General features: G+C 49.2%; 2 protein-coding genes across 2 annotated transcripts; both read right to left on the bottom strand.

Annotated features, from left to right (window-relative positions):
- Window positions 1-213: 213 nt before the first annotated feature.
- On the bottom strand, window positions 214-6,628 carry tbc1d15 (TBC1 domain family, member 15). Its single transcript, XM_028430085.1, has 17 exons — window positions 6,512-6,628; window positions 5,784-5,885; window positions 5,641-5,715; window positions 5,411-5,552; window positions 5,130-5,331; window positions 3,868-3,970; window positions 3,460-3,654; window positions 3,084-3,212; window positions 2,868-2,971; window positions 2,453-2,547; window positions 2,107-2,223; window positions 1,927-2,027; window positions 1,638-1,737; window positions 1,464-1,561; window positions 1,248-1,364; window positions 1,087-1,173; window positions 214-1,008 (listed from the first exon to the last, which is right to left on the bottom strand). Exons 1-17 carry the CDS (start codon window positions 6,533-6,535, stop codon window positions 856-858), a joined length of 1,944 nt encoding a protein of 647 aa, XP_028285886.1. The 5' UTR covers window positions 6,536-6,628; the 3' UTR covers window positions 214-855.
- Window positions 6,629-7,334: 706 nt separating this feature from the next.
- zfc3h1 (zinc finger C3H1-type containing) lies at window positions 7,335-20,245 on the bottom strand. The gene is made up of 36 exons (XM_028430084.1): window positions 19,578-20,245; window positions 18,099-18,494; window positions 17,933-18,016; window positions 17,527-17,654; window positions 16,998-17,382; window positions 16,702-16,910; window positions 16,507-16,630; window positions 16,321-16,415; window positions 16,019-16,210; window positions 15,586-15,741; window positions 15,354-15,503; window positions 15,133-15,251; window positions 14,907-15,050; window positions 14,638-14,812; window positions 14,430-14,561; window positions 13,165-13,713; window positions 12,963-13,072; window positions 12,684-12,815; window positions 12,491-12,612; window positions 12,287-12,388; window positions 12,076-12,204; window positions 11,765-11,945; window positions 11,512-11,698; window positions 11,240-11,428; window positions 10,824-11,061; window positions 10,628-10,733; window positions 10,185-10,383; window positions 9,970-10,064; window positions 9,786-9,893; window positions 9,491-9,595; window positions 9,269-9,419; window positions 9,080-9,180; window positions 8,819-8,920; window positions 8,701-8,740; window positions 8,371-8,433; window positions 7,335-8,151 (listed from the first exon to the last, which is right to left on the bottom strand). The coding sequence occupies exons 1-36, from the start codon at window positions 20,107-20,109 to the stop codon at window positions 8,011-8,013; spliced, it is 6,171 nt and encodes a 2,056-aa protein (XP_028285885.1). The 5' UTR covers window positions 20,110-20,245; the 3' UTR covers window positions 7,335-8,010.
- Window positions 20,246-21,753: the final 1,508 nt, after the last annotated feature.

Genomic DNA, 21,753 nt, shown 5'->3' on the forward strand with positions numbered 1-21,753 from the left:
TGATCTGAGACTGTGGGGTCTGGTCCTCTGCAGAACTCAGGGTCTTATCACTGGACTGAGAGGATCTCTGGAGGTTTATTTACAGAATAAAAACACTGATGCTGATGCTGCCTTTTTACATTCACAGCTTCTTTTTCCTGTTTTTGTTTGACATGTGTCGGTGGCTTGTTGTCATGGTAACAGAAAAGCGGTGGTGTATATAACAGACTGCGGTTAAGATAAAGCAAATCATGTTTTAATTTGTTTACAGATCCAATCAATCATATTGATCAACCAGAAAGCATCAGCATTACAAAAGTTTAACACATCAAAGCGAGCACCTTCACTGATCACATGACCACCAGCTGACCAACCCCCTTCCTGCCAATGACAGCTCACGCCCTTAGTGCTCGTCAGCTTCAGGCTGCGGCTGATCGAAACAAACTAAAAACACTCTGTATCTCCTGTGCAGAAAAAAAGGTGTCTGCAGAATGATCCAGAAAGCTGCTATTGAGAGAGCTGGTCGTGAATTAGAGACTAGCTGATCCTTAAAGCTGATTAAAGTCTGAATTTAACAAACAGAGCGGCGTTTACACACTGATGAACTTAAAAAAGTAAAAACAGGCAGATCCTCAGGCAGGCTCTGTGTCTCTGATTTTCGGAGGTTTATTTTGAAAGGAACCAGAGAGAACGTGACGTCACATACATGTTCCTGTATGTTCCTTTATAAAACAGGAGGAGCGTCATCAAAGAGACGATATGATACAAAAATAAGATTCTTAATAATTCTTTTTACATGTTCTCCTCCTGTCACCTGACAGCAGGTCATGTGACTGCGGCGTCCTCCTGCTGACACTTGGTCAGTCTCTGCTCTCACTATGATATGAAGGCAACGCTGCAGCTGTGCTGAGAGCTGCTGCCTCTCAGGTGTCCATTGGAGCAGGCGTCCTGAGCCGGCCTCAGAGCCGTGCCGCAGTCTGTCGGACCCGAGGCGAAGCCCAAGATGGCGCCGATGGAGTGAGGCAGGTCCTGAGGAGGAATGCCAGATGAGTGTCAGAGAGGAGCTGGGATCATTAGACGGAGCAGCACAGCCACAGTGTTACAGACCTTACAGCTCCTGATCTGCAGACAGATGCCCTCTGCTTTATGAAGAATCTCCTCGATGTCCAGTTTCATTGAGAGCTCGTTGATGTGCTAACAACACACAGGCGGTTTTAATCATCTTTGTTAAAGCTGTGTGAACATGAGCATGTGTCTGCTTGTGTTACCTTGAGAATCTCATTGAAGCCATAATTTTCCTCCATGATCTTCTGTTTCTCAGAGTCCAGGATGGCGCAGCAGACCAGCAGGTGGAAGTTCTGACAGGGCAGCCCAGTCCACATCACCTGAGGGGGCCAGACCACAATCAGAGTCAGAACCACACATCAAGTCTGACTGAAAATGGAGCCAATCAGAGTGGAGAACACAAAGAGATCATCGCAGACCTCCCAGAGCCGCAGGACGTCCTGGAAGCTGAGCTCCCTCTTAAAGCGGATCAACAGCCAGCGGAAACAGAAGTACAGATACCCAGAGTCCTGAGACTCTGAAACACACACACCACAGTGGGTTAACAGGTGTGAGTGTGTGAGTGAGTGAGTGAGTGTGTGTGTGCATGTTACCGAGGTAGTTCCAGAAGGACAGGTCCAGTAGTCTGAGCAGAGTGCTGAGCTGAATCAGCTGAGTTTTCATCCCCTGCATCTGCTCCTCAAAGTTCTGGTGCTGAAACACACACTCAGATATATATAACATAAACCCATTTCATTTGTGTGCCATTATTTGACACACACAGACACACACCTCCGGTGATAATAGACACACACACACACACACAGACAGAGACACACACACACAAACACACACACTCAGATATATATAACATAAACCCATTTCAATGATCAGATTCCCCACCATCTGGTCCATGAAGGAGACAAAGCACCAGAAGGCGTCCACCTCATTCTCCATGACGTAAAGGACCGGGGACAGCAGGTCACTCATGCCCTGAACGTAACCTGCGAGGAGAAGACAGACGCAGTCTGGTTACGCATTGACCCACCAGGTGTGGCGCTCTCAGGACGTTTGGTGTCTCACCCAGGTCAAAGTCGTACATGCAGTAGGTCATCAGGATGTCGTGGAGCAGAGCCAGGCCTGGGTTGTCGATCCCCTCGTAGAAGCGATTCGTTCTATCGGTTCGGTTCACGTCTTTCTCTGCAACAGAGTGGACAGCGAGCTCGTTACATGGGTTCGGCCTCGGTGACATCGTCTGACGTCTGATCAGCCTCAGCGTCTGTTGGGGTCCCATAGCTTTCACACTCACAGACAAACATCAGGTTTTAGAAAAGAGTCTGAACAGACTTCAGCAATGGTTACTATGACGACAGCAGTATCACTGATGTACTCTGTGCTGCTGGCTGCAGTGGGACAGTCAGTCGCTCACCGATCAGACTCCGGTAGTCTCTCAGTCTGGAGTTTCTCCTCTCCTGCTCCTCGCTCACTGACTTCCACTGAAGCTTCATCCTGAAGTATTCGTCACTGTCAGAGGAGCAATGTTAGTGTTAGCATGAAGCAGCACATCCAGGCCTCTGCACCACCCGCCTTTACAGCTGCAGCTTAGAAGCAAACAGTAAAAAGTTAATTCCTTAAGTTATGAAATTGTGTTTGTTCGTTTTCTCGTTCATCTCTTAACAAACATGTGTTAACAGAATCTGCTATTTCAGTGCAGTAACAAGAGCCATGTGACAATGGGCCAGATCTCTGTAAAAACAATAAGAATGACATCAAGTTTAATTCATTATTATGTGTTACTGTTTCAGTTTGTGTGTGTTTGTGTGTGTGTGTGTGTGTGTACGTACGTTTTGGCTCTCTGCAGTGCCTTCCTCTCCTCCAGCGTGCTGCTCCATGGAAAATACCCCAGCAGGAACTTCCAGGCCTCTTTCCTTGTGGCGTGACAGAGACCCTGCAGACCGAGCAACACGTCACAGAACATTCTCCTGTTCTCTACACTTTGCTGCTAGGGATTGTGGGAAATCGAACGAATCTGTTACACACACACACACACAGTGACTTGCCCCTTTAAAGATGGCATGTTTTAGGCGTGTGATGTCGGCCATTCTCCCCTCTGCGTCCTGATATCTGGTCCAGTCCTCGACAGTCAGCGGCTCCTTGCGGGTCACCTGAGGTCTCGTCCCCAGATCGATCTGCGCAGGTCAAAGGTCAGAGGTTAGCATGTTCCACAAAGCTTCATGATGCACATGGGTGCAGCTGGGTTTACTGTGCACCGCCGAAAAACAGCTGTGAAAGCTACCAGGCCTGAGAATTGTCTCACCTCCAGTCCTTTTAGGAAGTGCATTCATGTAACAAGAGTAAATAAATCAGACGTTCATTTCTGTGGATGAATGAAACTACTCTCAGTGACCTCATCCGTCCATTCACCCCGCGGCTCACCCTGGTGATGACCTCGAAGCCTGGCTCCTCCTGCTGGTTGATCTCCAATCCTGGGATTACCTCGCCCAGCAAATCGGCCACCTCCTCTGGGGGGCGCTGGCGCTGCTCTTCTGTCCCCCGCAGAGCATCAAAAATGTAGTTGGTGACTTTGGAGAAGCTGCCGAGGGTCGTCACGTACGGGTCCCGCCTAAGCTTCTGCAGGAGACAGATCAAGATGTCAATGCCAGCAGGTGGGGATCAATACTACTACACATACCAATATCATAATATTTATAGAGGAAGATCCAACAGCAATCTAAATGAAGACTACGTTCAAACTCATTTGAAGTTGTAACAGAAATGTGGCACAATCACAACAGCCAAACATGATTAAGCGGCAGCCTCTGATGCAGGTAAGACGTTTCTTACGTGCACTAGGCCGAAGTTGTTGTCATCCAGAAGGTTCTCAAAGGATTGTGACAGCGCCTGGTTTGGCGTGCTGACGAGCAGACGCGTTTCATCATCCGGAGACCTGCAGACAGGAAATAGCCTCCTCTCATCATTCATTTGAATCAGCGTGAGACAGAGGTCTGAGTGACGTCACAAGCTGAAAACATCCGGCGCTCGGTCCAGATGCTTCGTTGCAGGTGGTGATAAGAACTTTAATAACGGCGAAGCGGCAGCAGCAGAGTAATCTCAGATGGTATTTGGTTCACAGGATAAATTAGCATATAAATGACACCAAAACCATCCTCACAGAGCTTCAGGAGTGTGTGCCGTTATCTGACACACACACAGACACACACACAGACAGACAGACACACACAGACACACACACAGACACACACACAGACACACAAACACACACTTCCAGTAATAATAGACAAACACACACACACAGAGACACACAGAGACAGACAGACAGACACACACAGACACACACACACACAGACACACACACACACACAGACAGACAGACACACACACAGACACACAAACACACACTTCCAGTAATAATAGACAAACACACACACACACAGACACACACAGACAGACAGACAGACAGACACAGACACACACAGACACACACACAGACACACACACACAGACACACACACAGACACACACAGACAGACAGACACACACACAGACACAGACACACACAGACACACACACAGACACCCACACAGACACACACAGACACACACAGACAGACAGACACACACAGACACACACAGACACACACACAGACACACACACACAGACACACACAGACACAGACACACACACAGACACACACAGACAGACAGACACACACACACAGACACACACAGACAGACAGACACACACAGACACACACACACACAGACACACACAGACACACACAGACAGACAGACAGACACAGACAGACAGACACACACACACACACACACAGACACACAGACACACACACACACACACACACACAGACACACACAGACACACACACAGACACAAACACACACTTCCAGTAATAATAGGCAAACACACACACACACAGACACACACACAGTATATCCCTATGCTTTCTTCAACAACTGCTGAGGTAAAGTAATACTACAACTTATCCTTGTATTGATTCCATACTGCAGGAACTCCAAACATGGAGTCACAGGTCCTCCCATCATACAACAGACATGGTGGTACTCACTCAGTGAGCAGAGCAAATCTCCTTAGGCTGTCCAGGAACTCTTTGCTGCCGCCCTGGTGGAAGTGTAGAGGTGGCAGTGAGGTGGAGGACTCCTTCAGCTGCAGAATGAGGAAGGTCCAGCCCTCGTTTCTCACAGCAATGGACTGGAGGTCACTGGCACTGATGGTGAACGCCCAGCGGTTTCTCTCATGGCTGTGGTTCCCTGAGAAACGAGATGTTTTTTACTATTCTTTACGCTTGTTTCGGAAAGTTGCCATGGTAATGGTCATTCACACACTCACCCTCTCCGTTTGTAAAAGGCTTCTTCCTGAAGGTCACAGCGTTCACCATGTCCCACTCCATCTCATAGCTCTGCTGTGTTTCTAGAAGCTGCTGAGACCTCTCTCCAGAACTCTGAGCCCACTCCACCACTGAGCTGGAGTCCTACACACACACACAGCTCATGTTTCAGTGTGTTATGTCTGCTGCAAACATGACAGCTATGTGACAGTGAAACAGACTGCAGACAAACCTTCCCAGCACACAGCATGTTGGACGGGTCAACGGTGTCCTCCAGAGGGCGGTACTCCACGATGATCTCAGCATCCTAACAGAGGACACACAGATGTCAGCAGCTCTCACTCACACACACACAAAGGAGAATCATTACTTGACCTTCTCAAGAATCCTCAGGGAGCCTGACACCAGTAAATCCTGCTCAGTGCCTTCTTCATCACTGCCCGGGTGGAGGAAGACTCCTTCGTGTTCAAATATTACCTGAGAGACAGTCGGGATCAGTCAGCTAAGTGTAATAATTAAAACATCTTAGAGTTTCACATGATAAAACTGATGCTCACACTGACTGACACACATTCAGAACAGCAGGAATCATGAAGACTGATGTCAGAGTCACACTCGGGCTACGAGACTCTTCTACGCATGCGCAGTGACCTGACAGCTACAGTAACTTTGTAGCTAACCCTGCTAAAAAGCGACTGCTGTGCTTGAAGAGTTGTGGCTCTAACAGCTTCGGGGAGTGTAAAGTCTCCTGACCGGCTCAGAGACTCCTCTGACACCGTCAGTCAGCCACCAACCGTCGGCAACCTTCGACGCGTTTAGTGCGTAAATGACAGCGAGCTGCCTACACTGACCATTACTACTACTAATACTAATACTGCTGCAGCAGCTGCAGCTGCTGATGGTGTTGTTACAGAACTAGCATAGCATCTAGCGCAGCTAACACAGCAGCCTCTGAGCTAACTAACAAACAGCGGTGTGGACCGGCGGGTCGGCACCGTGCTCCGTCGGAACCCGGGACCTAAACTCAGCCACACACAGTCACGACGACACACCAGGTCCTGCTGCTTCAAACGTAACTCCCGTTAACATGTTGATGTTTTTACCTTCGGCACAGACTCCGCCGCCATGTCGCCTGTTCTCCTTCCTGATGACGACAGCACCTCACGTGATGGCCAACTACCAAAACAAACCTGACAACTCAGCTTCCGGTGAAAGTACAACGTACACTTCCGGTAATAATCAAACGGACATCTTTGGTAAAAATAAGGTATTACTTTTTTATGTTTCTGTAATGGCTGTGTAACGTCCATCAGATGGTGTGTTTATTCACATTTAAATGCTATTTTAATGATTCTGTATTAATTGCTAATGTAATATTTGCTGGACAATGAGTCCCACCCCCTGCAGGACCCCCTGTCAGCCCTGCAGAGCAGCTTCAGTGACAGACTGCTCCACCCTCGGTGTGTGGAGGAGAGATACAGAAGGTCTTTCCTTCCTGCTGCTGTCAGACTGTATAATAAACACTTCTGATAGGAGCAGTACTCACACACCACAGTGTACAATACATTATTTATTTAGTTTTTGATGCACTCTGTAGTTTTCCTAGAGACCACTTCCACCTCCACTCACCTGTGCAATAACTGTTAAAATGTAAACTGTTTTTTTTATTCTATTCTATTCTATATTTTGTTGGTACTTTATTTTATCATGTATACAGCTTTTCTAACGTATCTTTTGCCTTCTGTATCTGCTGTTGCAGATGCAATTTCCCCATTGTGGGACTAATAAAGGTTTCTTAATTCTTACTTTAAATGTGTGCTTCCAGCTGTTTAATAATAAACACAAACGTGTACTCATATATTCATTGTTAGCAAATAGCTCAAGAACAGCAGACATGATGACTGAATAAACACTCCAGAGACACTGTTCTATATTTCAGAAAATAATTTAATAACATTTGAATCCAACATGTTAAAAAAAACAGTGGCAGGATGTGCATCTCCTCTGCTTGTAAATACTCTTTAATCATAATGTGATTGGACAAAACAAAAGCACACATTGCAGAGTCCTGGCATTCAGTGTCGTCGCTGGGCTCACAGCTGGGTCAGTCTCTGTGGCAGTCTCTCTCACACTCATACAGCCAAACAGAAAACACTACTCAGGCAGGCAGGCGGCTGTGCTCCACGCCAATACCAGATCAATATTCAATGAGTCTGTCTGATCACTTTAATAAAAGAAAATTCCTGCTTTCCCAGACATAAAGAAAAGACGACGTGCACATCATTGTGGGGGTGGGGCTTTAAACCACATGCACACAATGTTATGTCAGCTCCATCCACTCATTCACACACACAGACACACACAGGTAAAACAAAGGTGAGAGAACTAAAGAGGGTGGATGGAAAGTAAAGACATCACTCAGCAGTACTTACAGACACAAGAAGCTCCACAAACACTCGAGGAGCTCAGAGGACGCCGAGCCGTCCTGGGGGGGGGGGCTTGAAGAAGGTGGGGGAGGTGAGGGACGTCTGTCTTACCTCGTCTGATCTCACTCAGTCACCTACAGCTTCTCTCAATACTTTATTATTCTCCATGAGTTTGATCACAGATCCTCAGCCGTCAACTGACCATCTCCACCGGGCCGCTCGTTCAGACTCACACTGACCCCTGCCTGCTGAATGCAGTCCGCCAGCCGCCTCAGCCGCTCTGCACTGCCGCCTTTTGCCGCCTCGAACAGCAGCCGCTGCAGGCGGAAGGGAGAGGGAGGGGGCAGGTGGGTTTACACAGACAGAGAGGAAGTCAGGATGAGGCAGGTAACATGCTGTTTAAAGACTGTTTACAGTCACATCACCTCAACTGTCCAATCAATAAGAAGAGACTGTCATCACAGTGAGCTCCAGACAGGAAGTGAGTGAGTGTACATAGCTGTGTGTGTGTGTGTGTGTGTGTGAAGGTAAATTACATGTTTCCACAGGGCTGCACACAGTGGGAGGTTTTGGAGGGCAAGCTGATACAGAAGACGTACCTAAAAACAACAAAGACAAAATAAAAGAGGGGAGAAAAAGAAAGATGGCCGACACACTGTTTTGTTCAAGCTAAACCACAACACGAGACGGACCGAGAACACGCCTGCAGGGGAGAGACAAGATTCAGTAACAGAAAACAACACAGCATTCTCGTCACTGCAGGTTTTCAATGATCTGATGATTCACATGAACTAACATCCTTTCTCAGCCTGTTTCACCACAACAGGACTTCTGCTGACAGACCCTTTCCTCCATCACAGACTTACCTCTGATAGCTCCTTCAGCTCCGTCTCCACAGCAATAGCTCTGCACAAAAACAAAGAAACAAACAAATTGTTTTATGTCATCTGGTGACGTGATGTTACTCTCTATATTTACACTCACATTTTCCAGATGGCCAAACACTTTGGAGCGTTAGTGCTCAGCATCCGAGCCTGGAACTTCAGATGTTCAACGTTTCCATCCTGCCACTCTTGATGCAGCAACCTGAGCAGCAACAGATCCACACTGACACCAGCAACAACTACAACACAACTAACAGCAACAACAACCCACAACAGTGGCATCAACAGTCCACACACAGCAATAACAACTGCCCGGAGATGACAGGGAGCTGAGCACACAGCTCTGTGTGTGTGTGTGTACCTCAGGGCCAGCACGATGTTGTTTGGCATGGCGTACCGTAGCCTCTCCAGGACCAGAGCATGTTGAGTCTTTGGCAGGCGGCTCAGGTAAAGAGTCACCACCTGAGTGAAGAAGCAGCTGTCAAATAATGCTAATGCTAGTTTCTACATCCTGATGTCAGCTGACAGTTGTGTGCTGGTATCATCTTGCCTTGTTGTGGAAGTTGTAGCAGCTCCAGAACTCTGCAGGGTTGAAGGGGACCTCTAGGCGTGAGGGGACAGTACTCAAGCAGCGCTGCACCAGGTCTGAGAACAGTCTGGAATTGCCACGGGCCTGCTGACTGCAGCTGAACTCCAGGTAGCTGTGGAGAGAGAAGTGATGTCAGCATGAAATATAGCCGCAGCAGAAAGCACTTTGTGCGGGAAAACTCACTCCATCCACAGCGTGTAAAGCTCCTCTCGCTGCAGGACCGACCCCAGTGCTCTCTCAAATGCCTCCACTGTGTCCTCCACAGAACCATGCAGCCACTGCCACCGGCTACAACAACAAGGAGCATTAAGACAACAGGAAGCCAGAGTGCCTTTACAATCAGCGAGGTTAAATTAAAAGCTAACGAGCCATGAAGTCATAAACCAAACACAGCTTTGTGATTTGTTTCACTCCACACTGACTCCAATTCACGTCCAATCTTCAATCGCTGCAGTTTCTGTGAATTCTGAACACACACCAGTGAAGCAGGTGCAGAAAGGACATCTGCTGGCTCAGCTGCTCCTGGAGCTCCTTCTTGATGATGGGACCTCTCAGCAGCTCCTCAGTGGGAAACCCCAGAATGTGACTGACAGAGAAACACGTCAGAATCAAAGTTAACCATTTTTGCTCCTAAACCAAGCACCAGGTGGTGCTCCACCTACCGGAGGATGTCCACCGGGGTCTTCTGAGTCTGCTCGTCCTCACACAGTGACAGGACAAACCCTCGGAACAAAGGGACGACAGCACTCGACTTGTCCTGAGGAGACAAAAGCAGATTGAACTGCGAGGAACTAAGCGTACCGAACAAAGAAGGAAGGTGTCTGCCACTTCATCACACATCAGTGTTCTTGAAGGTGGCAGGAACCCTGCGGGTCACCTGAGCCATGAGGAACTTGCAGCAGTGGTAGAAGACCCCTGCATTGTGAGGACACTCTGCCAGTGCATGGAGCCACATGCTGACAGCCTGGTCGGTATTTCCTCTGAGGATGTGGAGATCAGCCAGAGCATCTCTTAGAGCGCAGGACTCAGGACACGACCGCAGGAGAGACTCACAGAGAGCTACACCTTCGTCGTACCTGCAGGGACACACATCATCACAGTTTTCTGCCCTTAGCCGCAGAACTGAAGTAAAACCAGAAGTCTCTCTCTTGTTACCACCTGACCTCTGTGATACTTCCTCTAAACAATCATCTGGATATGGTTTTCCAGATAAACAGCTCAATAACCAGTCTGGTACCTGTTACTCATCCTTCTGTGTGCATGTGTTGAGTCTGCCGTTAGTCAGAAAGGCATCACCAAACATCAGCTGAGTGAACTTACCTTTGCAGCACTTTGTTTAGGAAGATGAGGTTGGTGTGCAGAGGCATGCAGGCCAGCGTCTTCTCACTCATAGAGTGAGACTCCTCGCTGCATTGACAGATGGCATCTACCAACCGACAGAAAATGAAACACACTAGCTCTTTAGCTGCTCTGAAGAAAACTGAAAGTCCAGCCAGCTTTACTGCTGGGCTTGTACCTTTGAAGAGTGCATCGAGGGTGTCAAGTGGCGTGCTGATGTCCTGCGGTGTCCTCCAGGGCAGCAGAAAGGACTCTCTGCTTACCAGCGTGGATGGACCTGATTCCACCGGGTCATACAGACTGGACGGCAGCCGATCGAACTCTGTCAAGTGAATGTAGGAGAGCCACACTAGCGCCCGGTCGCTGGGTGTCAGGTGATCAGCGAGGCTTCTGTCTTGAGCTGACTTTAAGGCATTCTGAGGACAAACAGAGAAACATATACACAAGTGTGAATGTGTGCTACAGCAGCTGTGGTGCAGAGAGTTCAGCAGAGAATGAATAATTTGGTAAAACTGTGCAGTGAATATTACGGTGCATAAAGCAATAAATACATAAACAATATTGCAGGAACATGTCTGTCAGGTAATGACTCGCCTGTAAGATGGCCAGCGCGCTCTCCAGTCTGCCTGTGAACAGGCTGAGCTGCACTCTGTACAGCAGGGCCTCCATCAGCTGGAAGGACAGCTTCTCTGTGACCCTGGGAGAAGCCTCCGCAAGGAGGAACTGCAGCAGGCGTTCACACACATAGTCCCTCCCCTCAAAGGAGCTCTCCAGGTTCAGGTACTAAGGGGGCAGAGGTTGGCACGTTTTACTGACATGAGTATTTCCTGTCACATGTATGAGCTGCCAGTGTGCTTGTGACCTACTTTCCACCACACTCTGTAGTCGGGTGCATGCTCCACTGCCATCTCACACATCTCCTGCACCTCCTCTCTGCTGCCCCGGCAGGAGAACAGTGACAGGTAGTGGCTCCACACCTCAGGGTTGTCACAGTTGCTCTCCAAGGCACGAGACAGTGTATTCAGGGCGGCTTCTAGACATTCTGCTGCAGGGCTGGGGACAGACGGGGTGTTACAGAGCAGGTGGGAAGGAAACCAGACCAGTCAGATGGAGACTCACCTCTCGTTCTGATTGAGGTATTTGAAGGTGAGTTTGATCCACAACTGCACATCCTGGGGAGTCTCCAGGACACTGGTCTCCAGGTTTGATATGCTGTCCGTCTCACTGACAAAATATCGCCTGTCCTCAGGGGCTACGCACACATCCAAAGCAGAGAGGCTATGGACGGCAGAGGCATCATCTGTACAGATTAACACAGGTGATGACTGACTGACACACCTGGAGGCCCAAGGTGTACGTTTCTGAGATGTGTCTGTGTCTCCTCTTCATTTGTTTCATAGGGCTTTGGGTCAGTGCAGTGCTTTTCTCACCTCCTCTTCCTGGCATCAGGTGTCCTACTGCAGCCTCATCACTGCTGGTGTCCTCAGGGTCGAGGATGCCCAGCGCCAACGGCTTTGGCCTCCACCTCCTCATGTCTTTGCAGGTAGTAAATGGTGGGACTGAAGAGCAACAAGGGACATGAGTCAGAAGTGAGAAGCCTTTTCCTTGGACCATCAGAACATTGAAGAAGAGATTACCAACCGTGTCGTTTGCTTTCATTGACTTTGCTGACGAGCAGGACGGCCTTTTGATCGATCCCCATTCTATCTTTGTTTGTGCCAAACAGCTTCTTCACATATCTCTCTACCAAAGACAGCACTCGAGGTCAATGAAACCATACCATGGATTGTTTTTTCCCCCACACAGGGTGATGAGGAGACATACTTCTGTCCCTTTATGCTCTACCTGTGGCAGTGCTGATGTCCTCATCTGAGCTACTTTGAGAACAGCCAATCAGAGACAGGTTGTAGGACAGGATGTCCTCGAACAGCTGGTTTCCCGTCAGAGTGTAGTTTCTCATATGCTGCCTGCAACACAGACAGAGAGGACATGAAGACAGGATGACGACGCACCACAGCGATGTTAGCAGCACACTCACCATCTGCAGCCATCATCGTTGCAGGTCCCTGTGAGGTCAAAGCGGCAGAAACACGTCTTTGCCTGGATGGCATTGCTATAGGTGACAGAGCTCAACGACAGCTTCTCTTTGGTTCTGTAGTACGGACTGAACCTGACAGACACATTAAGGTGATTCATTACTAATCAGCACTCAGTGTGTGAATCCTGAGGTAAGTCACTAAACTACCCGAAGCTGGTCAGATCAATAATTACAACGGTACTCAGACAAACAGTTAATCAGAAGCATCAGGTTACACACCTGTAGGACCTGAAGACCAGCAGAGGGCTGCGGTATGGTCCGAAGGGAACTGGCTTCAGCTCCGTACTGCTGGATTGACTGGTTGATGTTTCTACCTCTGCTGAAGCCACCTGCACAAAGAGTCACACACAGGAAACACGTGACATCACACAACACAACATCAGATGCACGTTGCATCACTGGTAAAGCCTTTAATGATTACCTGAGCAGTAGGTGGGGCGTCTTCGTGGCCTCCCAGCTTCTGCAGCTCTGATAGTAACAGCTCCCCGAGCCGGGCCTGCTGTTGGTACCGCACTCTCAGAGTGTTCATGTCCAGCCCGGCAAACATCTCAGAAGGGAGCTCGCAGCTGCCACATGTCTTCCCCGACTTGGTGGGGCCGCTGTCTTTAGCTGGAGCAGCGCTTGGTGTGTCCAGGTTGGGTTTGGTAAAGGTGGTGCTGGACTGACGGAAGGAGGGCCGGCGGCTGCCTTTAGCTAGAGGTGCAGCGATAGTAGGTTCTGGTTCTGGCTCGTGATCATCAGTTTCTGCCACTTCCTCGCTGTCGAGGGCGAGTTTGTCCTGGGTTAGGTCATGCAGTGAGGGCTGGGGAGGTGGGAGCTGAGGATCCGAGGGCGTGGTGGCTTGTGGCTGAAGCTCTGTGGGCAGCTCTGGTGGGACTTCTTTGCTCCACAGTGCCTGAGCTTCTTTCAGCTTCTGGATCTTTAGGGCGTACTCTGACTCAAGCTGCTGTAGCCGCTGCAGCTTAGTGGGCTGAAAGATGAAAGAAAATCACACATCATCAAATCTTCATCATCACATCTTTATCAGCCACAGGTATCACACTCTTATCTCAACACAGATACAGTCGACATGACACCTTTTAGCAATTTCCCCCTGGGATTAATAAAGTATTTCTGATTCTGATTCGAGTAATCCTCTGATGGTCTGTATTGATCATCTGTCTCTGCACCAGTGGATGTTATTATACCTTTTATACCTTTATAAAAGGTTCATTGAGTCACTGTAAACTGTTACCCAGCCTGCCATCTGCCACTGCCTGCCTTCCAGTGTTTGCCTGGGTCAGACTCTGGGTCTCTGTAAAGCATTTAAACTGAATCTAAATCAAACTGAATTAAGTGTCATAACAGCCGGATTCACATAATCATTAGACTCACCGATCAAATATTTGGTTTAAATGTGTTTTTTTAATTTAAATTGATCCTGTTTAATAATCAGACATGGTTCCTGCTGTCAGGCTGACGTCACTAGATCTGAGGATCAATACTCACTCTAGTTAACCAGTTTGTAAGTAAATGGACATTCAGAAGTATTTTACTTTAAAATTTTAACTGAAATCACTGATAGCTATGAAATAAACAGTCAGCACTAACCAGCAGGCTGCCTCACAGTTTCTGCGAGCTACTTTTCCTGCTACTGAGGTTTTATAATAGATGTTTGATAAATGACAGACGGTGGCTGATCCTCACCTGCGGAGTCTGGCCGGAGTCTGTGTGCCGTTTGGTGACCCTGCTGGCAGCATGCTGAGCCTGACGTAGCTTCTGCTCCAACTGGACCGCCAGACTCTTCTTTACAGCCACACGGTGCTCAATGCGGTGAACCTGCAGGACGGAGACGCAGACACTACTGTCATACGATGAAGACAGAGGATCTGTGAGGTCAATGATGAGAGCTCACCTGCTCCTGGAGCTTCTTGAGCAGTGTCTTGTTCACGCTGACAATCTTCTGCGACGCCAGCAGCTGCTCTCTCAGTCTGACCACTTTAGCCTCGGCGGCCTTCAGAGACTCCGCCTTCTTTAGCTGCTGCTGCAGCAGGTGTCTGAGGACGGCCTCGTCTCTCTGCAGCAGCTGCCTGTGGGATGCAGACACGCAGTATATCACTACTCTCTCAACAATAACCAACAACAGATCCATTCTGCTGTCAGTAAGCTCTTGTTTCGCCTCACTTGTGTTTGCTGAGCCTCTGTTCCGCTTCGCTCAGCCTCAGGTCTGCGGTGGTCTTCAGGGATGAATCCAGCACAAAGTTGCAGGCAGCAGCTGAGCTGGAGCTCCGGGCGCTGTGATCCTTCAGCATCCGCTGCTTCTCCCTGCTGTGAAGAGTCAGCACACATTTCAGTCCTCAACATCAACAACAACTCCTCAGGTGAGTTCAGACAGGTTTGCTAACCCTACCTGGCGATTTCCTCTTTGAGCAGACGGTACTCAGCCTTCTTGGCTTCAGGTAAAGCCTCTGGAGTTCTAACAGGGTTGTTCTCCTTTTCACATCCTGATGCTCCTTTAGGCTTTGCTGCCTGCAAAACCAAGATCACAGGATCAGTATATCACAAACAGCGGCTGAATGTGAGGCTGACCAGTCAGCCATCAGGCTCCCACAGGCAGTGAATGCACCCCACCTCCACTGTCCTCCGGGCCTCTTTGATCATGAACTCCAATCCTCCAAACACAGCCTGCGTTGAGTGGCTGTCCACATCAGAGTCACTTCCATCTGAGTCACTGTCGTCCGAGTTGTAGAGAGAAACGACCACCGACTTGTGTCTGGGTAGCTTGAAGAACAACAGGCAGAGAGATGACCGGGAGCGTGTCGTGTGTGAGGATGAGGATTGACAGCACGTGTCGGTCTCTTACCACCAGTGGAGCTCTGGCCGTGTGGCGTCCTCTGCAGAGCTTGTTGGTCCGTGGCTGAGACACGTTCAGACTGACTGTGCTCAAGTTTCCTCTGATTGGCTGCTGAACGCCAGCAGGAGGTGGACAGCTCGGTGAGGGGGGGCCAGTGGAGATTCTCTGGATTGAAAAAATGTCACATCAGCAGCTCACCCTCATGAACCCAGACCCACATGAGCTCTGTAGGAGGGTCAGATCAAAGCTACATCACCACCACCTGTAGTCTACATCACAACACTGATGGGTTTAACTCATCAGTACTTTTACTTTAAGGATTAAACTCCAGGTGCTTCCTGTAACAGGGGTTTGTTTACTTCACCCCCTTATTCATTGACCAGAGCAGGACGCTGCTTTGATCCCACTGAACACGTTTAACCACGCCTGACCACAAACACACCTCAGCCACTGCCACCCTCTTGTTGGCCATCGACATCAGACACGTCTCCCTGAGAAGCATCTCTTCCTCCTCCTCTTCATCAGCAAATGGAGGTTTGGGTGGAGGCTCCAGCTCATCAGGTGGAGGTGGGAGAGGAGGAGGCGGGGGAGGAATTTGAGACAGCATGGGGGGGAGGAAAGGCTGTGAGAAATCCTGAGAGAGACAGAGAGCCACGGCTTTCTGATCACAAGTCTTCAGCAGATAAATCAATAAACAATAACAGAAGTGAACAGCTTGTACACAGAGGACGGTTTGGAGCGTACCAGTCCAATTGGGGCGGCGTCGCCTCCATACAGGGACACCTGAGGGAAACACGCAGGCTCGTCTATGGTCAGCAGGTGGGACGTCGGTGATGGCACTGAAATAAACACATAAAATAAACACACATGCAGCACGGGGGGTAGGACAGTCTGCAAGCAGACAGGAAGTGGAGGACGGGTCAGACTCACACGGTGAGCCAGTCTCGCTGTCTGTGTCCATGGCCACCTCGTCATAGTTGTCATACTGGTAGAGGCTTCCTGAGGCATCCAGGCCTAGTTTGCCTGCAGACTTCTTGTGGTCCTGATCCCTGGACTGAACATACACACGTCAGCGCTGTTGTTCACCACAGACACACACAGACACACAAACACAGATAGCCTTACTTTGCTGCGTGTGCTTCTCTTCCCTCCCACCAGCATCATGAAGCGATTGTACTGCTCATCCTGGTTGGACAGGTCTCGGATTCGACGGATTTCGTCTTCCCTCTTGCGCCGCTCCTCCTCTTGCCACCGTTTTTCCTCCTGCTCCCTCTTCTGCTGCAGCTTCCATGTCCTCAGCTGCTGCTTCCTGAAGGCCTGCTTTGCCACTGAGCCTGAAACACCCATCATATCATTGGAACACATGAAGTAAACATTAGGAGGAGTGTGTAGGATGAAGTTCTCTTTGTCTGCCGGCTCACCTGGACTGACCATCTTCTTGGTCATGTGAGGTTTTCTGGTAGCGCGAGATCTCTCCAGTGCAGGTTTTGGCCCAGGTTTAGGACTCTGAACTGGGGTTCTGGGTCCAGCTTTGGTCCTGTCCCTGTCACGTTCTACAGGTTTGGACCTGGCTCGGTTCCTCTCTGCAGTGGCTGCAGAGGTGGTTGACCTAGTGACAACCCTCTGTCTGCTGGAGGGAGGGACTGTGAGGGTGTAGCTCTTCTCCTGTACAACTTTGGTGATGCGGTCTTTGCTCTTTTTCATCACTTGCTGCTCCTTCTGCTGCCACTTCTTACTGGCTGACTGCAGAGCGAGGAGACGCAGCTGCATCTCTGACAGCTCCTCCTCCTCCACCTTCTCCACCGGCTGACAAAACAAACACAGCTGATCATTAGCCACACACATCCCCAAGTGATCTATTGAAACATCATGTTTATGGCTGATGGCGATTAGGAAGGAGCTTTATCAATTCTTTTCTGCCTTTAAGTGTGATGGACAGTGAGATGTCACCTTCTCGGGGGAGATGGTGGAGTCTTCGCTGGAGGCGGATGACTCTCCACAGCACACACACCCTCTGTCCTCTGCCTCTTTCACAGCTTTACCTGCAGCTTCTTCTGTGCTGTTGTTGGGTACTGCACCTAAAAACACAGCACAGGAAGTCAAACCTGTTTACAGGATCAAGTTTCTAATGTCAGATCAGCTGATTGATCAGTGATCATTTGGTTTGTAGTTTGGGTCAGAACTGCAGCTAAAGATGACTTTTGTGTGTTGTTTTTAAATCAACAACACAAAGGTGAGAGAGAAACATTTTTTTAATTCCTCTGTATGTCCTACATAAAGAGTGAAATTGAAAACAAAAGCCTTTGAATCAGTGTGGCTAAACCACTGATCAATAAATGGATTATTTCTTGCTTACCCCAGCACACACATGTTCTCTCTGCTGCCTCTTTGACAGGAGCTGCTTCTCCTGTGGCTCCTCCTGCTGCTGCTTCCTCTGCACCTGCAGACAGGAAGTGAAACATCATCACATCATCACTGACATCACCGCAGTGTGTGTGTGTTTTGTGTCATTTACTGCTCACCCTCCCCCTCAGCTCTGCTACCCTCCTCCTGCTCCACCCACTTCTTCTGCAGTTTGTCCAGCTCAGCTGGCGTGGGGAGTTTCTGGCGGAGAGGTTTGATGTTGAACGCCAGGAACACTCTCTTCTCCTCTGATTCCGCTGCTAACCCTGAAGCTGGTTTGGGTCCTGGTCTGTCCTCTGTAGGATCAGCAGCAGCAGCACTGTCTGTGGCATCCTGTCTGACAGGTGAGGTGGTGGGTTCCAGGGCCATGGTCTCCTCCTTCCTTATGCACTCCAGCTCCAGCTGGATCTGTTTGTATTTGGACAGTAAATCCTCAAAGGACTCGTCAACACTGTTTTCGGGTCTTAAAACACTGTGAACCGGTTTTCGGAGCCGAGTCCTCCCCAGAGGTTTTACTGAGAGTTTCAGTTAGGGAAGGTAATCATCACCATCATCATGTCTGCCTTGTATTACACAGGGCTGTATAATCAAATTATTTATTAATGATTTATTATATTTGTTATTATATATAATAAAAAAGCTAAAAGTGATGGACCACAAAATATTAGTAAAATCTAGACTGGACTTCTGCAGCTCACCATGTCAGGATGTCCACATCACTGCATGAACAGCTGCAGCTGATCCAGAAGCAGCAGCTGGAGTTCTGACAGGAAGCAGCCAAAGGATCATATCTCTGCTGCTCTAGCTTCTCTTCACTGGCTCCCAGTGGGCTCAAGAATACACTTCATGATCCTTCTCCTTACCTACAAGGCTCTACATGGACTAGCTCCATGATGTCTGCAGGACCTGATAGTACCGTATGTTCCTGATAGAACAGTCAGATCTCTGAGTGCAGCTGTACTTGTAGTTCCTAGGATTCATCACAGTAGAATGGGAGGACGAGCCTTTAGCTGTCAGGCAGCTCTACTATGGAACCAGCTTCAGTTCGTGAGGCAGACACCACCTCCACCTTTAAGACCAGACTACACCCTTTCTGTTTATCAGAGCCACAGTGTTTAGGGCTGATAGACATTTGGTACTTCCCCAGGTAGAGCTGGGCCAACAGAACTTTCTATGATGCTTTAGGCCTCTCCTGCTGGGGGACACTAACACATCCATGCTCATGTCTCTCATCTCATCAGGCCAACCCATATTTGGATCCAGCTAATTATGGGTAAATTACACATAGTATTAAACAGTTCCATGAGATGTTGTTCAACAACAGCAGAGCAGCTGCTCTGGTAGAGCTCTTGAACGGAAATGACCAGGATGACTGAGACTCTTCATCAACATAGTAATATTATTGTTGTTGATAATAATAATAATAATAATACAGATGACAGTACTGAGATAAGTGTCTCATTGTAATTGAATATCTGATCGCATGTATCACTGGGTTTCAATCACTCAATAAAAAGAGTAGACACACACAGAGAGAGAGAGAGATCTGGGTTCTTGTCTGGTCCTCTGTAATTAAATTACAGAGCAGAAAAGGATACGTTTTCTCGACGGAGAGCAGTGAATCTCTCCGGGCCCGTAACGACCGGGGGGAGCTCTGTTTCCTCCCCGGCCGCCCCGGCACCAGGCCCCGCGTCCACCGTTTGGCATGACCCGGTGTCTGAACCTCCCCAGGGTGCCGTGGCTCCGCTCCCAGAAGCTGGACCGCGGGCTCGGCTCGCAGTGCGGACCGAGCCCGGGTGGCGGGGGCAGAGGCAGCGGCGGCGCAGAGGGAGGCCGGTCGGGCCCGCTCGGGCCGCACTGCGGCCGGTGGCCCGGAGGAAAAGGGCCGTGGTCATGAGGTCCTAGGTTGTATGGCATTGAGAGGCAAAAATCTGGCGGCTGGTGGCCCGGGTGTGGCAGTCTGTTGTGTGGGAGTTGGTGCTGTTTTCGTGGCCGCGGAGGAGCGCCTCCACCGGGCCTGCTGCCGTCCACACGCATCGACACACTCTCCTCGGCTTCATCGTCGCAGATCTCTCCGTCCTCCAGCTCTCCGTCATCTGTGGGAGCTCCACTCACTGTGTTTTGGTCCATGTTGAGGTGACCGCAGAAATGGTCGAGCCAGCCGTGGATGCCGGTTAACTCGGCGGAGAGGGTTCTTCCCGGACCTCCGGTTCTGTTAGCGTTAGCTTGCAGCTAGCTGCTGTGTTGCTATCGTCCTACCGCGATGCTCGTGCGCTACGCGAGATCTCACGAGACCGGAAGCAGCCCATATATGGATTCATTCAAAGCTTTTGTGTTATTCACAGAAAGTGAACAAACACTAATAACTGCGATATATTGGTGTTATGATGTGAAACCTTTACATGTAGAAATATACATGAAGCTGCTTGGATGAGCAGAGAAACGTCTTCAAGAAAAGTCCAGACGCCTCGCTTCAATCTTCGCTGTGTATGATGACCTGGATGACTGAGAGTCTTCATCAACATATACATGTAGTTGTGTATTATAAATATAACGTATATAAAAACACTGTAGCTCTTCTCTTCTCCTCTGTTATGTTGCTAAGATCAGGAGCATCCTTTCTCAGAGGGATGCTGAAGAACTTGTTCATGTAGTCTGGACTACTGTAACCCATTATTATCCAGTTTAAGAGGAAGAACCCACCTTTGGGATCAGACCAGTTAAAATGGCTACAGCTGCTTCAGGCCTCCGCGGGACACTAACATCACCGCTGGCATTAAGATTAAGATTTACTTTATTAATCCCTGTGGGGAAATTAAGTAAGCATTAATACTCATGTCTTCTCATCATGCCAGCCCATAGTTAGATCCAGCATTTTATGTCTTCACCCATGTGTCTACCTCTTCACCTCCTCTACCCGTCTGGCCATGAGCAGGAAGGTCCCCCTTTATGAGCCTGATCCTGCTCAAGCTTTTTTCCTGCCACTGCTGGCCTTGCCTTGTATTTGCTCCGGGTCAGGATTTGGGTTTCTGTAAAGACACTATACAAATACATTTGAATACACTTAAAAAAGTAAATAAGTCAGACATGTGACCAGCAGAGGGCAGCACTTCTGAGGTTTTCACTGAAGCTTAACTCATGTAATATCCCAGAGGTTCTGCATAGCAGGACTGATGAAGGCGCTCCGAGGGTGGAGAACATCTTCAGAAAACTACGCTGTGAGCGCAGCTGCATCCATTGTAAACTCCTGGATGCTGAAGCTCAGTGTTTCTCCAGTTTGTGCTGCTGAGACACATCTTCACTTCTGTGTCCAGGACCCTTACCCAGTGGTAGCCACACACACACACACACGCACACACAGTAGATGGGCTGATGGATTTCACAGCTCTGGGGAAGAAGCTGTGTCTCAGTCAGTTGGAGTGGGTTCTGATGCTCCTGTACCTCTGTCCAGAGGGAAGAGGTAAAAAGTTGGTGTCCTGGGTGGGTGGGGTCTGCAGCTATACGACCAGCCCTCCTTTCACCCGGCTGTTGTGTATCGAGTCCAGGTGTGGGAGGGGACTCCCCACAATCCCCTGTGCCGCTTTTACCCAGGCCAAGTCCTTCCTGTCCTGTGCAGTGCAGCTCATGTAGCATACTGTTGCACTCAGACAGAGGATGCTTTCATCTTTCATTGCAGGTGGACATTTTGTTCCAGAAGCTTCCTCTTCCTCTACAATTAGAAGTTTCCTCAGCCAATCAAGAACAGCGGAACTTGGACTGGGGCCCAGACCTTGA

This window comes from Parambassis ranga, chromosome 19 (assembly GCF_900634625.1).
Source record: "Parambassis ranga chromosome 19, fParRan2.1, whole genome shotgun sequence".
NCBI lineage: Eukaryota > Metazoa > Chordata > Actinopteri > Ambassidae > Parambassis > Parambassis ranga.